General features: G+C 34.1%; 1 protein-coding gene across 4 annotated transcripts in view; it reads left to right on the forward strand.

The window, feature by feature from the left end:
- The first annotated feature begins 1,566 nt into the window (after window positions 1–1,566).
- Window positions 1,567–15,744, forward strand: part of LOC106661871 (golgin subfamily A member 6-like protein 22) — a 43,975-nt gene continuing 29,797 nt past the window's right edge. For all 4 annotated transcript variants that reach the window (XR_001339790.2, XM_014385595.2, XM_014385597.2 and 1 more), the window contains exon 1: window positions 1,567–3,319. Coding sequence is in view for 3 of the 4 variants with exons in the window: in XM_014385595.2 (XP_014241081.1) it covers window positions 1,833–3,319 (1,487 nt within the window). In the remaining variant the exon portion in view is untranslated. The remainder of the gene's footprint in view (window positions 3,320–15,744) is intronic.

Consider the following 15,744-nt stretch of genomic DNA (forward strand, 5'->3'; position numbering starts at 1 on the left):
GTTTTGAAAGTAATAGATAATTTGGCTTTATAAAATTATCAGATTGTAAAAAGATACAATCGTAATATGTACAATCAATTCCTGATAATTCGAAAGCCAAGCGGCCACAAAAATAATTCGAATTATCAAGAAGAAATAAAGAATTAAAACTTGATATGCATTTTTACAAGTTGTTCAATAGATCAACTGAGAAATTGAAATTTTTATGCATTATTAATAAAATTTGTGAAGAGGTTTGAGTTTCAATGTGGTCTAGCGTCCTTTGTCTAAATTATTGTACAAACTTACAAAGTGACCAGTGCTGAGAACACGGTAGAGGGAGAGAGGGAGAGAGAGGGAGAGAGAGAGAGAGGGAGTTAAAGAGGGAACGTATAAGAGTAGGTGTGTCATTGAGAAAAGCTTTTAATCACTCTCTTGGTAAACAAATAACGTTAGTTTGTTTGTTTCCTTCTTCCAAAGTAAGAATATTAGTTACAGAGTGAATGGGAGTGTGTGACTGAATCGGAATGAGTACGTGAATGAAAGTAGATGGGCGAATGAGTAAGAGCATTAATGAGAAGTGTAAATGGATGTGAGTAAATGAGTAAAGATAGTTAGGTAGATAGATAGATAAATAGATAGATAGATAGATTGATAGATTGAGAGAGAGAGAGAGAGAGATTGAGAGAGAGGTTGAGAGAGAGAGAGAGATTGAGAGAGAGAGAGAGAGAGTGAGAGTGAGAGAGAGAGAGTGAGAGTGAGAGAGATTAGATCAAATAACACGCATAAGATTAGAAATGAAAAAAACAGCAAAAATTAACTACACGTAACTGAAAAATAAATAAAAAAGGACAAGAAAAATCAACAATTATTGTCTCCGTTTGAAACTGTCTAAACGAAAATAATTAAATAAGAACAACAAAACGGTAAAACACAAAAGGCTAAGGTTGGAGGGAGAGAGAGCGAGTAAGTGAGAAAGAGAGAAAGAGAGAGAGAGAGAAAGTGAGAGAGAGAGTGAGAGAGAGAGAGAGAGAGTGAGAGTGAGAGAGAAATTGAGAATGTAAATAGATAATGGGTAAAATATAAAGAAATACTTACCTTCAGTGCAATAACTTTTTATATTCCAGAGTTAAAGATAATACCATTTGTTGTATTTTTTGTTGTTGTATATATTTTAATTTACCTTACTTACCGTTGTAAGATGATTCGAGTGTAAGAGAACTCTTCTGTCCTCTTTTTCGTACATTTTTATTACCTAATGTGTACAGTTATTACATAATAATTGCGACTTATTTTTTTGTAGTTTTCTCTATGGCGCAGTGTTCGATTTTTATACATTTTGTAGTGCGCTTTCGAAAAATGGTTTTCCGGGGCGATGGGTAAGGAAAGTCGTTTGGCCCGCGACTATCTCGGTTTTCCTGTTTGTGTTGCATTTGGGGAAAAAAGGTGGGAAACGGATTGGTCAATCAGTTAGCAAAGAGATCCCGGTCACAAAAATAGAGTTCGAGCCAGGATGTGTCACGAGGCTGACGTCACATTAGAAGTTGAAGCCAAAATATGGATCCAGTAAGGTACAGTCACCCGGACGACATCCTTCGCACTCTCATTTCGTCCAGCTTCGCCCGGAACAAGAACGAGACAAAGTCGCTTTCCTGTTTTTCGCCCTTCGCCATTCTCAACACCCTCCGCGGTTTTGCGCTCAACTCTTGTTTTTGTTTTTTTTCAAACAACATCCACTTCGGTTTGTAAATTTAGAAGTTTATTTCGAGTCGAGTAGCGCGAAAGTGGGAGTTTAGGAAACTCCAGGCCTGGTCAGTTGCCACGATGAGTCCGCCGACGGATCCGCTTTGAATATGTTTAACTTTTTCAAAAAGAAAAAAGATGTCCACGCGAAAGGGAGGAGGCAGAAGAGGCACCCGGAGCCAGAGAGGCCGCCGAGAAAGACGGAAGTGAAGAAACTAGTTGAAATGGGCAACAACTATTCTAAATTGGACGACTGCAATAAAGACGGGATATCGCCCATTGAAACTAACCAGTTCGATCGAATTCCAATGTCTCCAGCAGTAAACGCGTCTCAAGAAGATGGGCCTTCTTCTAAAAAACTTACAACTGGAATAAACATTTATGAGAAATTTTCCAATACAGAAGGATCTTGTAAAATAGAAAATGATGATTTGCTTAAAACAAACACAATATTGTATAATTCATACAATGAAAAACCCCTTAAAGATGTAAATACTTCCGAATACGGCTCACAGACTAACACTGTAATACAAAAAATTGATAAAGCTGACACCTCGTGTACAATAAACAATGAAACTGGGAAAATAAACTTGAAAGAAGGCGTTTTGAAAGGAAACGAAGTTTTAGATAAAAATATTTCTGATGTTCAATTGGATGAAATAGCTTTTATAGAGGAAATGGGAAAGGGAAAGATAGATCTTCAAGATATAACATTAATGCAGGAAAAAGAAATTGTTTTAACTGAAGTCGCTGCTGTGCCTCAAATCGACGAAGAGGTAGAACAAGAAATCGACGAAAGTTTAGCGGATTTTACTAATTCCGATCCAGTAACTTGCGAAGAAGATCTCAGCAACAATGTCGTAAACAAATGTGAAAATATAAAATTAAATATTGAGGAGATAAAATACGAAATGATTCCAGAAAAGACTGATAATTTAAAGACTGCCGTCGATAGTGAGAGCCCAGAAATACTGAAGAAGAACATAAACGATTCACGTGCGAAGTTTTTCGACGAGCTGTTGGGAGGGGACCGAAAAGGGAAGGACGGGGAGGCCGATGCCAAGACCGAGCCAGTCAAGAAAGAGTCACCGAGCGATGAGGAGATGATTAGCCTGAGGTCAATTGGTCTTATCGAGTCTTTTCCGTCGATCCGCGAGGAAGATGAAGAAGAGCCGAAATTCTTAAAAAAGAAGAAACACGTCCATTGGGCGGATTCGGAAGAAGGCAGATGTCTAGAGAGTTACGAGGAGTTTTTGACGCCGTCATCTTCCTCGGAGGACGAGGAGGTGGACGACGACGGCGAAGAGAAAGACGTCGACGGGGATAGTGACGAAGTCGACGAAGACAGTCTTGAAGAAGAGTGCGACGAAGAACAGGCTGAAGACATCATTCCCGACGATTGGCGTCAAGACGATGAACCCGCGAAAGCCAAAATCGAATCCGATTCTGAAGAAGAGTCAGAAAAAGATAGTGAGAACGAGGAAGAAGATGACGAGACTGACGAGACTGAAGAAGAAGAACAAGAAGAAAACAATGAAGTTATAGAAGAATGTGTGAAACAGGCTACAAAAGAAAATTTGGATAGCGTTACCAAACCGTAAGTACATTTGTCCTTTTATACTTTTATTTTAATTAAAAACATCATCATCACAGAATTTTACTACTGCAAAAAATATATAAATATATGAAAAAGGGGAAAATTACGTTTTAATCAGCAAGATGGAATTACACACGAGGATAAAATTAGAACTGAAGCTTCTATTTATCCAAACAGATAAACAAAAATTAAATTCCCAATGAAAAAAAATCATAGTTTAAACAGTAAACGCTAAAAAAAATTTTTATTAATTATTTTTTAAATAAAAGTTCAGCGAGGATTAAATTATTTTATAGGGCTTAATATCACCAATTGACTTAATCAGTACCGGCTTTGCGGTCTTAGTAAAATTAAAATCAATTGATATTTGAATTATGTACAAATTTGAGAAAATATTTAATTGTTCCATGAGTAAATTTCCAGTTTTGTAAAATAAATGTGCGATCGTGTAGTTTCTTTTTTGCCTTTTTCATCTAGCCTCGGAGGTTTGTTCGTATTCTGCCCACTGCTGCAAAATATTTTACAAAAACAATTTTACGACGAAATGTTTTCGAATTGTTTTTGCACCTTTGAGAAACAAAAATACAACTTTATTTTAAAAAGTTTCATAGGCATTTTATTTATTTTTCTCCAAATTTCTAATCGTTGGACAAGTTTTTTTTTTAATTTGAGAGAAATCATGGGGTTAATTTACGCGTAGAGAAATCAAGATTTCACTTTTGGATATGTCGTATTGAAGAGGATTTTATAGGCATGAAAGGTGTGTTTTTGTCGTTTCATGCAATAAAAAGGTTTCTTTCAATAGACGTATGTAAGTCTATTATTTAAACAAAAAAAAAGTTTGCCACAGTCAATATCGATATCGTTTATCAGCTCCGGTCCAAATGTTATTTTTAATATCGCCTGATAGCCTTATCGGTCAAAAATAATATCTGGAAATTATTTTTCCTCAAATAAACTTAACTGCTAGACAATATAATAAATTTCAGAAAATCCAAGTCTGTTAGAATTAAAAAGATTTTAGTAAATAATAACAGTCATATAATTTAAAAAGACTGGAGTAATGTTAAAATAGCCCACAGGTCAGAAGGCTGAGAAGGGACTGAGTCCGAAGATATCAAAGTAAAATATGTAAAAACTGCAGAAAAGCTCGACTAAAAATAAAAATTAAGGAGTATTTATTACATAATAATAAAAAAACACCATACCTTCAAGCAGAACATAAAAAAGATTTTCGTTTATTTTATTTAGAATAATTGTTTTAACGATTTTTAACGAACAAGATCCAATGCAGTTTTTCCAAAGCTTAACTTAGACCTCGGGGAGCACCGAGTGCTTAAAATATTTGTTACAAATATCCTTTTTTTTTCCTGTCGATGCATAACGCCTTTTGGAATTTGGAGTGAATTCGTTTAATCATAGATGCGATGTTTGGCTTGAGACTCTGGCAAATAAGATCTGAAATTTAACGCTTAAAGTCAATAGACTTACTAACTAGAACATGCCCAAAGTCACTATACTTACCACCTACTACCATACCAATGTACTTACAATCTAGAGCCAGTTGAAAGTTCAAAAAACTTTCAATCCAAGCAAAGCGTATTTTTAGAGGCTTTTTACCCCTAGACTTACACAAAAAATTACCCTTTTTCATTCATAATGTTTTTTGACTTGGAATTGCCCGAAATTGTGAGGATCTAGGGTGAAGAATCAGTAAACTGAGACGGTGGATAAAGTTGTTAACTTAAAAGATCAACGTCAATAACCTTACTTTATAGAAAAAGTTCAAAGTGCCAAAGAACTTCCAGACAAAGTTCGTTCTTTTTAAAACGTCAGGTTGATCCTCTCCAGGTCTTACGATTCTTTAGGTACTTTTTAAATTTTTGTATTCAAATATGGTCACGATAGTGTGGATAGTAATCTGACAAATCGTGAAGACCTAGGGTGGAGAATATGTAAATCAACTGTGGATCAAGCTGTACCAAGTGCCAAGCTCCATCTACAACAAGATTAAATTTCAAAACACATTTATCTCCTATAGGTTTACCCTTCGAAATACCATAAAAAGTCTTATTTTCATTTTTTTTACTAAAACAAAAAAATTAAATCATGGAATCCCGTGGGCCTATGACAAACCGTGAGGATCTGGGCTGGATAATCAGAATACCAACACAGCGAATTAAGATTTTGGATTTAAGTTCACAGTTAATAAACTTGCCATCTAGAACCAGCTCAAAATGAATAAACTTGTCATCTGGAAACAGCTCAAAGTCAATAGAAACTCTCTTTCTTTATAGGAAATAAAAGAACCCTGATTTATACTGAGAAAGTGCACTGCACGATTGTTTTTAAATTCCTCCCCTTTCTGGACTGACCGGACATTAATTACAATGAAGTTACTTATATGAACTCTTACAACGGTGTTACACTACTAAATTAAAAAATTAGGTAATGTTTAACTATTATACTGCCAATGAAAAAACCGACCACCTGGTTTTTGCACGAAAAAATGTCCTATTTGGTAATGCATATTTTCTGTCTTTTAAGTCACAGACCTGGGCTAGGTCTCATTTTTTAGAAAATTTTACGATGAACAAGATTGCTTTTTTTAAATGGTTTCCTAGCTTCAGTCATTCATCAGTAAATTCAAAAATTCTGGAACGCGTCAATTTTTGCACTTTTTACGAAAACTTCAAATTGAGCTGTGGAGCCAGGAAATCGTCCTGGAACGACGCCATTTAACAATCGATAGGATATTTTAATAAGCTTTCTATTGGTCACCTTCCACTTTGCCAATTTCTCAAAAGAGAGTGATCAGATGAGCACATAAAAAAGCCACTTTTTTTGCCCAAAAATAGCGAATAATTCGAAAACGATTGAGAAATCGAGCAACGTGGAAGGTGACCAATTGAAATTAAATTTATTAAATCGATTAGGTTTCGTGGTCGATTGACCAAATAAATTCTTTTCGATTAAGTAATCTTTAAGTAAGGTATTGAACGAGATAAAAAAGTCAGTGTCACGAGCGGGATTCGAACCCACGACCTTCGGCTAAATACGCTGCTGCTCTACCAGTTCGGCTTTCGTAACTTCGATCCACTCGGACAACAACCTCCCATCTCAACCCCACTTTTTTTAAATTTTCCCTCCTTTCTGCCATTTAAAAAAAAATTGGAAAATTAAAAAAAGGTGAGGTTGAGGTTCGAGTGGATCGAAGTCACGATAGCTCAAGTGGTAGAGCAGCGACGTATTTAGCCAAAGGTCGTAGGTTCGAATCCCACTCGTGACACTAGCTTTTTCATTTCAACCAATACCTTACTTAAAGATTAATTAATCGAAATTAAAATTTATTTAAAATTTAGTTGAAATTAAAATGATTAAAACTTTCTATCTCTTGCTAAAGAGCGTCACTTCAAAACAATTTCCTGGCTCCACAGCTCAATTTAAAGTTTTCGTAAAAGTGCAAAAATTGACACGCTTTAGAATTTTTGAATTTACTTATGAATGACTGAAGATAGGAAAACATTTCAAAAAAACCTTCTTATTCAGCGTAAAATTAAAAAAATTAGATCTAGCGCAGGTCTGTGACTTAAAAGGCCGACGAAATATGCTTTTCCAAAGTTGGCAATTTTTTCGTCCAAAAATCAGGTAGGCAGTGGAGTTTGTAACAAAAGTTCATGTCTGTTAAAACATTTAATTCAGAAATCCTGCTGGATTGTTTGTGAAGTCCTGGTGAAGTTTCATCCCAAAGGACTCTGGTACTTTTAAGACCGTAGTTGAAGAAAATCGTGACTTGGAAGTATGTGAACTTAAAAAGAGACGTGTGGGTTTAAAAAGCCCCTCGAGATTGGCATTCTACCTACAACGGTGTGTTATTCTGTCCCAATTCGCGGAACCGTTATTGTTTTTTAATTTGCCATTACAACGTTTTAAATACAAACAAATCACCTTAGAAAATATGTACTATGATCACAAATCTATACTAACGGAATAAACCGAAGTTGAATAAAATGTGATATTCGAAAGGGGCGAATAGTCCCGAAAGGAGAACTCGTCTGGCAATGACTTGTAACGACCTTTCCTTTTATAGTAAAGATTGCATATTAACTGTGAGGTTGTTTCAATGTAAAATTTAATACGTAAAAAGGTGAATGTCGCCCTCTCAAACAATGTATTATCCAACTATCGATATCAAAATTATTCCCAATTTATGTGTGTGCTGGGGATTGGGGACAACAGAAGTGCCAAACCGTTAAGCGGGTCACTTGCCAGAATTCCGTTTTTTTCCGATAAATGAAATCAATTAGCCGACTTTGGCACGACCATATAAGTACGTTGACTCTGATGAAGTAGTTCGGCACGAATGGAAAGTCGCCTTCGCCTTTTTAAAGGTTATTCCCTCCCAGGACGTTTGTAAAAATAATTACTATTGCGGATTCGCGATCTGTCTTGATAGACGACTGTTCATTAAGAAAAAAGAAATTGACTTATTTTACAAGGGCTTAACTTAAAAGGAAACATTTCGTTGGGGAGAAGGACCGGGAATAAAAAAATTATAAAACACATTTACTCTTAACCTTGCGAATCCAGGTCAAAGAATGATTTATCCTATTTTCGCCTGAAGAATTTACAACTCAGTATTGTGTTCCACTAAACCGAAAACACCATAAAATTGTACAAAAAAAGCTATTCGTCAACTGCTCAGTCGACTATTCAGCCATGATTGGTATGATTAATTGTAATAAAACAAAATCCTAAACGATGTAACGTTTTTTATATATTGTTACTTATAAATTACTTAAGTACTTTTAACAACATTTAGTTAGTTTATCAGACATGATGAAAAATGACATCAGGGTTACAAGGATGCCCAGAAGGAAGCCGTTTTGTATATTGCTTACGATGAAAAAGCCTTGTCATCTGGTACAAGTTCAAAGCGTAAAACGTCACCATTTCTACAAATTTTCTTTCGTTTATTTTCAACTCACAGGCTGTGCAAGATGTGTAAGCCAAGACATGTATTGGGAGAAAACCGGCTGCCAAAACTATGATTAAGAAAATATACACTTTTCATAATTTTATACACAAAAACGATGATCTTTTGGGTTTTCGGGGTGGATTTATTCAAACGTTGATTTTGTTTGGTTAGGGACTTTGAAAAACCGTCGAAGAACTGGAACCATCCAGAATCTAGAAAGACAAAGAATTACGGTGGATTTAAAATCCTAAATTTTGTTAAAATTTATAATTGAACATCTTCAGCTATTAAAAGATGAGATTTCCAAAGATTGAAATCTAACTATATAAGCTTAAGAGGGTGAAACAAGACACGAACGATGTACAGGAGTGCTGTATTATTTTTAACATAGCTTTATTTCGAATGATCAAGGTTGCCTTTTTAAAACTTAATATACTCACAAGCCGTTATAATTCTATTCTATAAATTCTAAAGCCTTGACTTGCCTTCTTGAACAAGATCTAAGGCAAGCATGGAGTATCATGCTTTTCCATAACTCCTCTAGGGCTTAGGGAGCGCCGAATGCTTAAAATGTTTCGTAAAAATATCCACTCTATTTGAGTTTTGACGCAAGAGCGTCTTTAAGAATTATAAACATTTGAAATGTGAAGTGAATGTATTTAAACGTAGACGCAATGTTCGGCGTGAACTCAGAAAAATAGTGAAGTTATGCGCTGGAAAAATCGAAAAACCAAAACGGTCGACATGTGTTGANCTAGAACAAACTCAAATTTAATAGATTTTCCATCTAAAACAAACGGCAAATGCAATGGACTTACCATTTAGAACGGGATTAAAATCAATAGAATTATCGTTTAGAACAAGTTAAATGATCAGAACACTTTCAATCCACGAAGTTTCTATTGTAATGTAGAACAATTCAAAGTGCAGAGAGTACTTTTGTGGGAAAAGGTTCATTGGCTAATCTCAGGTTTATCCACCAGGACTGAAGGTTGTCACTGGTTAAGGTTTTTTAACTGTTCAAACAAGGACAACGATACTTGGCTTTGGTGTTCTCTCAAATTGTGATGGCTGGACAAATCAAAAGTGCATCAAACTAAGGTGCTCAATAACCTTTCCATCTAGAACAAGTGGAAAGTTCAAGACACATTTACTCCTCGCAAAGTAAAGGTTTTTTTTTCCAACACTTCCTCAGAAATAATTTATTGCCATCACTTTTTCACAAAAACCACAAAATTATGTTATGGAATCCATTCAGACTCGTTTGGCGTGGGGTGAAGATCCACGTCTGATAATCCGGAAGCCAAAACGGTGGCATTTGAAGCCTGAATTTACACGGATTGAAATGACATTTTAACATTCAGTAAACAAATCCGTTCAGTTGCCGGCTAAGCAATTTGTCAAATTGTGTCGCAGAAGGCTGTATTAACCGTCATCATCGTCCACATTTTAGTTACAATCCACAATATCAAATAAGAGTCAACGTCTATATGGTTATAAAAAGGATTAGTCAGCGATAGCTATAATATTAGTTATTATAATAGTTCAACATTGTCCTTAAAGAATTTACAGAATTTATTTCACAAGTGATTTCTTGATAATTTTGTAATACAATGTTCTAAACATAAAAATAGCATATTTTCAATATTAATTTATATACGAGAACATATTTTTGTTTTTTGTTTTTCAAAGGTAAAATAGACATTTTGCAAATTAGTTGGCGTTAGAAGCAACGTATTTATCATTTTAATTTTTCTTTTACCCAACATTATTTTATCTAATAAATAACTTCAAATGCCGACTTCAACCGGGAACCATGTGTTGTTTTTGAAAAACGCTATTTTACTCTTTTTTTTAAGTCTAGAAATAATTTTCAACGTAGATCCGCTGTTTAAATCCAATAGATTATTCTAAACGCTTTTGGCGTATGCACGTCCGAAAAACGTTCCCTGCGAAATTTAATACAATATTTGGCCGGTTGAACGTCGAAACGAGAATAGTCTTATAGTGGGCTTATTTTGTGCCGTTTTCGCGGGGGTGTATCCCAATTAGACGATCTTGACCTTAGATCAAGCCGATCAAATAACACTAAGCTATTATTAGTTTAAGAAGGCCTCAGCTTTTTTTTTCCTTTTTGAACCGATCATCAAATCGCCCATTTGTGGAGTTGAGCCTTTCAACCTGTATAAATTGTCTGAGGCGTTTATCTAAATTCTATTTTATTATATCTATGTCTTTCTCAGTGTGATCAGATTTTTTATCAGCTTTTAAAAATTCCTAATTTCAATCAAAGTTGAACGAAACACACATATTTCTATACAAAATTGTTTGATATGAATAGAAAATTATTTAAAAAAATAAATAAATTCTAAAAATATGGAAAAGCTGGAAGCTTACAGCATTGAAAAATTTCAACCTTGCCTTATACAGAATAACGATAATTTTTCACTTATTGTTCCAATAAAATTCATCCCGTTTAAGCAACATTTTTATGACGCACTATATTACAAAATTGACAAACCTTCTTGAAACTCCGAGTGTTTGTTTGTGACAAACAATCGTTCAATCTGGCACCATTAAGGATAAAAATATCATATTGGCTTTTATTCAGTACAGCCCGATTAAGTTTTTAAATAGATTAAAATTACATTTTGACAAAATTGGAAAAATTCCTTAAAGCTCGGGAAAATGAGGAAAATGTTTTTCATTAATTTATTTCTAATTAGTAGTATTCAAAAGGTTTAAGATTTTAGGTTTGATTATAAACATCTTAAATAATTAATTGGGTAATAAAATATTCATTTTACATGCGTATATTTTTTTTTATTACGTAGCATAGATCGTAATATATTATCATATTGGGACTGAGAAGGAGACTTTCAGCCTTGTCTTCTAAGAAATAATACCAATTATTCAATTATTGATTTGTTGTTATTTGTAAACTATATCAACAATTATTAAAATTAACGATGAAGTTATACCGTCTAGAATTATTGTTGAATCAAACACATATAAAATATATTAATACATAAATTATTTAAAAATACAACTTTTAAACTTTAAACTTATTGTTATAATAAATTTCTCCGTTCGTTGGTTTTTTATGGCTTTCGCTTATTTTAATTGCGTATAAATCATGGTACATCACATCACGCACATATTCATATGCGTTAATGACATACTTGCCATAGAAGATTTCAATAACAACAGTATAAACTGACAGACCTCGTTACACAAAAACCATCTACAGAAGAACTACAATCTATAACAATATGCACTTCTTAAACTTTTCAAAATTACTAAAACTGACAGCAAATTGCAATTGACATATACAGGAAACCAGCAATGATAGACATGCAAGACGAATCATACCACCGACACAAAATACAGCACTAAAATACCAAAGAGAAATACGAAAACTAACCAGAAATATAAATAACACCTATAACACAAACAAAACATTAACATAAATATTTAAAAAAGCATAAAAATACACAGAGAAAAAGCGAACAAATTAACAACTCTATTTAACAAATTAGGTTAAAAACAACACCGAAGACCAAACATAATCGGAAAACTTCTAGGACAAAACATTGACAAAGCCAACCCACTTGACAAAAATGGAATATAAGTCATATCACAACAGGGCGACAAATACATCGGACAGACATGACGAAAAATAAAAGACAGATAAATACAACATATAAAAGGAAGCGTGAGTGAAGTCACCCTGTCTGACAATCAAAGTTTACAAAACACTTATATTTATATACAAAAATGTTTATTACGAATCAAACATTATTTAAAAAAGATAAATGTCTAAAAATATGCAATAACTAGGAGCTTATAACATTGAAATTTCAACCTTGTCTTGTAGAAAATAACGATAATCTTTCGATTATTGTTTAAATAAAATTCAACTCGTTTGAGCCACTGTCTTTAAGAAGTATTCTGTTGGAAATTGACGAACCGTCTTAAAAAGCCGAGTAGGTTTTTTTTTAAACAATTGTTCAATCTTGGGCAATTAAGGATAAAAGACTTAGGATAAAAGGATTAGACTAGCTTAAGGATAAAAATGTTCTGCAACATTAGACTAGCTTTTATTCCAGTATAAATAATTTTTTAATAATAAAATTAATTTAAATTTTGACAAAATAGCGATAATTTGTTATAAATTAGAACAATCAATTAAAACAGGAATGTAACAGAAGAAAATGTTTTCCATGAATTTGTCCCCAATTCGCGATATTGAAATAGTTTAAAATTTTAGGTCTGGTTATAAATATCTTAAAAACATATAACGCGCGGATATTTTTTGATAATATAGTGATGAGCCAATATCCCTCAACATAGCCATTTTCCTTTAAAATTTCAAATAATAAGGACAGGGAAAGCTTGAAAAATATGGGGAAATTGAGATTTCAATCGTCCAATTATTGTTTAAAATTAGGGATAAAATAAGTTTCTTTTTCCTCGACAATGGCTTTTTTTTCTTCCAACAGGAATACAAAATTTTACAAACGTTCAACAAAGTTTTAAAAAAATATTATTTCCCTACATTATTTTATATACCAAGTAGGTTTGTTATAAAGATATGAAAAAGACGAAACTTTTAAAATTAGAAATGATATCTGACAAACGCTATAAAGCGCTGATAAACAATTCTCCGGAATACTATGTAACTGCTCAAACTGACCTTCTGTTTAAAAATAAACGGTTTATTTGTACAAAATAATAAGTTTAATATTACATAAACCATTGGTGAAAATGACTTTCTCCAAGACTATCTATTAGGAGATTGATGGTGATTTTATCGCCCAGGAAAATATTGAGAAAGTCCACATTATCTTTCTATCTTGAAGTTACATATTCATTACAGATAGTCAAAATTTATTTTTAAAAATCTCTCTGGTTACCAAAATAATAGAATTCGATTAATATTATGTTATATTTTCATCGCTCATCTTGCTCATTCATTAGAAAAATTACTATGAAATGTTTTAAACAAATTCAACATAAGGAACTCAAGTTAGCCAAGGATCAATCATGAGTACGTGATGGTTCACTGTGAGGTAGTCGTGTAGTTTGATTTCCTGTCAAAAACATCCTCAGAACTGACAAAAAATCTTCAAAAGATCATAACGTCAAGCGGCCCTAAAAGCGTTACTAGGTGAAAATTTCAGACGATAATATCCAAAATCTCTAAAACTTGGGAAAACATAACAACTAGACATCTTGGTTGCCAGGGAGATGTTGGTAATGAATAAACGACAAACCGGCCTGAGGTAGTTGTGCAAGACGATATGTAAACCCTGACTTGAGATAAAGATCAAACATATACACCTCCATCTCAGTATAGGTCCATAAAAAACAAAACAAAAGGATAAGTGGATGAACTCCAACAAAACACAGTAAATTTTAGATTAAAGAACCCTAACCAAAATTGGCAAACTCATTGATACACTCAGACACGGTGAAACGCAAGGGGTGTGATAGGATCATATTTTAATGATGACTCCATCGGGAAAAAGAATCGCAGCAATGACACTCAATAACCCACTGCTTCTTAACAAAAAGACATAGTCCATTAAACAAACTAGCACAACGATAAGTACAATAATAAGCCAGAAGCTGCATGGCTTCTTAAATACAAAACTTCTTTACTTTTCCTCCTGTCTGTCCAAAGAATATGTCCCCTATTCGTGTGTTATATACCATTTTTTATTAAGTAGGTTGACTTTGTCATTGTTTGGTCTAATTCATTTTACAATTGTGTTTGGTCTTCGGTGTTGTTTTAACGCCGGATTTATTAAATTGTTTGTTAGTTAGTACAGGTTTTTTTTCCTTGTATACACATTCATGTTAATCTTTACGTAAGGTATTGGTTGAGATAAAATAGTCAGTGTCACGAGCGGGATTCGAACCTACGAACTTCGGCTAGATACGCCGCGGCTCTAATCACTTGAGCATCGTGACTTCGATCCACTCGGACACCAACTTCCCATCTGAACCCCCCTTCGAATTTTCCCTTCTTTTTGCCATTTTTCAAAGAAGTTGGTGGACCAGTAAATACGATGGATTTAATAAGTAAAATGAAGTATTGTTCCCTATGAAGTATAGGGAGTTCGGGTCCGAGTGGATTGAAGTCACGATAGCCCAAGTGGTTAGAGCATCGGCGTATTGAGCCGAACGTGGTGGGTTCGAATCCCGGTCTTGACGCTAACTTTTTCATTTCAACCAATACCTTACATAAAGATTAATTAATTGAAAGAAGTTATTTGGTCAATCGGACCACGAAATATAATAGATTTAATAAATAATAAATATACGAATTTTAAATTAGAAAATGTATATTGTATGAAACACAAGAAAATTAACAAACAATTATGCCAGGAAGTCCTATATTGTTCATATCGTTTAGTAGCAATTATTTATGTCTGGTGTTTAGTGACCGTTAATTAATGATTATTTGGAGATCGCGAGATGCGGTCTGGTGTGACGTATGTTTAGAAAAACTCACTTTGTGTGAGTACAAATACTTTGATTGAGTTTAAAATTTCTATCATTGTACCTACATTTGCCTGATCAGTAGATAAAATTCTATAAATTCCACCCGCGATTTTATAAGCGATAATGCGTTTTGTATTCTTTTCGGAACAATATGGAAGGAAATTTTATTTTCCTACTTGATTATTAAGTTAAAGCTTAACAAATCCATTATATTTCGTGGTCCAACTGACCAAATAACTTCTTTCAATTAATTAACCTTTATGAATATTGGTTGAAATGAAAAAGTGTCACGAGCGGGATTCGAACCTACGACCTTCGGCTAGATACACCGCTGCTCTACCACTTTAGCTATCCACTCGGACACCAACTCCCCATCTCAACCTACCTTTCGAACCTTTCCGTGGCCATTTCATTTGTCGCCGAGAATCGAATCCTGATTACACGACATTTGAAAAATGACAAAAAGGAGGGGAAATTCAAAAGGAAGGTTGAGATGGGGAGTTGGTGTCCGAGTGGATCGAAGTCACGATAGCTCAAGTGGTAGAGCAGCGGCGTATTTAACCGAAGGTCGTGGGTTCGAATCCCGCTCATGACATTAACTTTTTCATTTCAACTAATACCTTACATAAAGATTAATTGATTTAAAGCTTAACTTTCTTTAATATAGGGCGTTCTTACTTGTAAAAATGACAAACATGTACATCCTCCGATGGTTTATGTTTGTAAATCCCTTGGACGTACTTCAAACCCTCCGTCAAAAGATAGATTTTTAATTTATAATGTAATCCTACGAACTTTTCTCTCCTTCGGAAGTATTCCATCGTCACTGTCATCCCTAAACCACACAAACCTCCTAACCGCATATCCTCCAATAGATCCTATTAGCCTTCGTCCTGTGATGGCTAGGTTCAGAGAGACAGAGAGAGCGAGAGAGAGA

Source organism: Cimex lectularius, unplaced genomic scaffold (genome assembly GCF_000648675.2).
Source record: "Cimex lectularius strain Harlan isolate CLEC.00 unplaced genomic scaffold, Clec_2.1 scaffold29, whole genome shotgun sequence".
NCBI classification, from domain to species: domain Eukaryota; kingdom Metazoa; phylum Arthropoda; class Insecta; order Hemiptera; family Cimicidae; genus Cimex; species Cimex lectularius.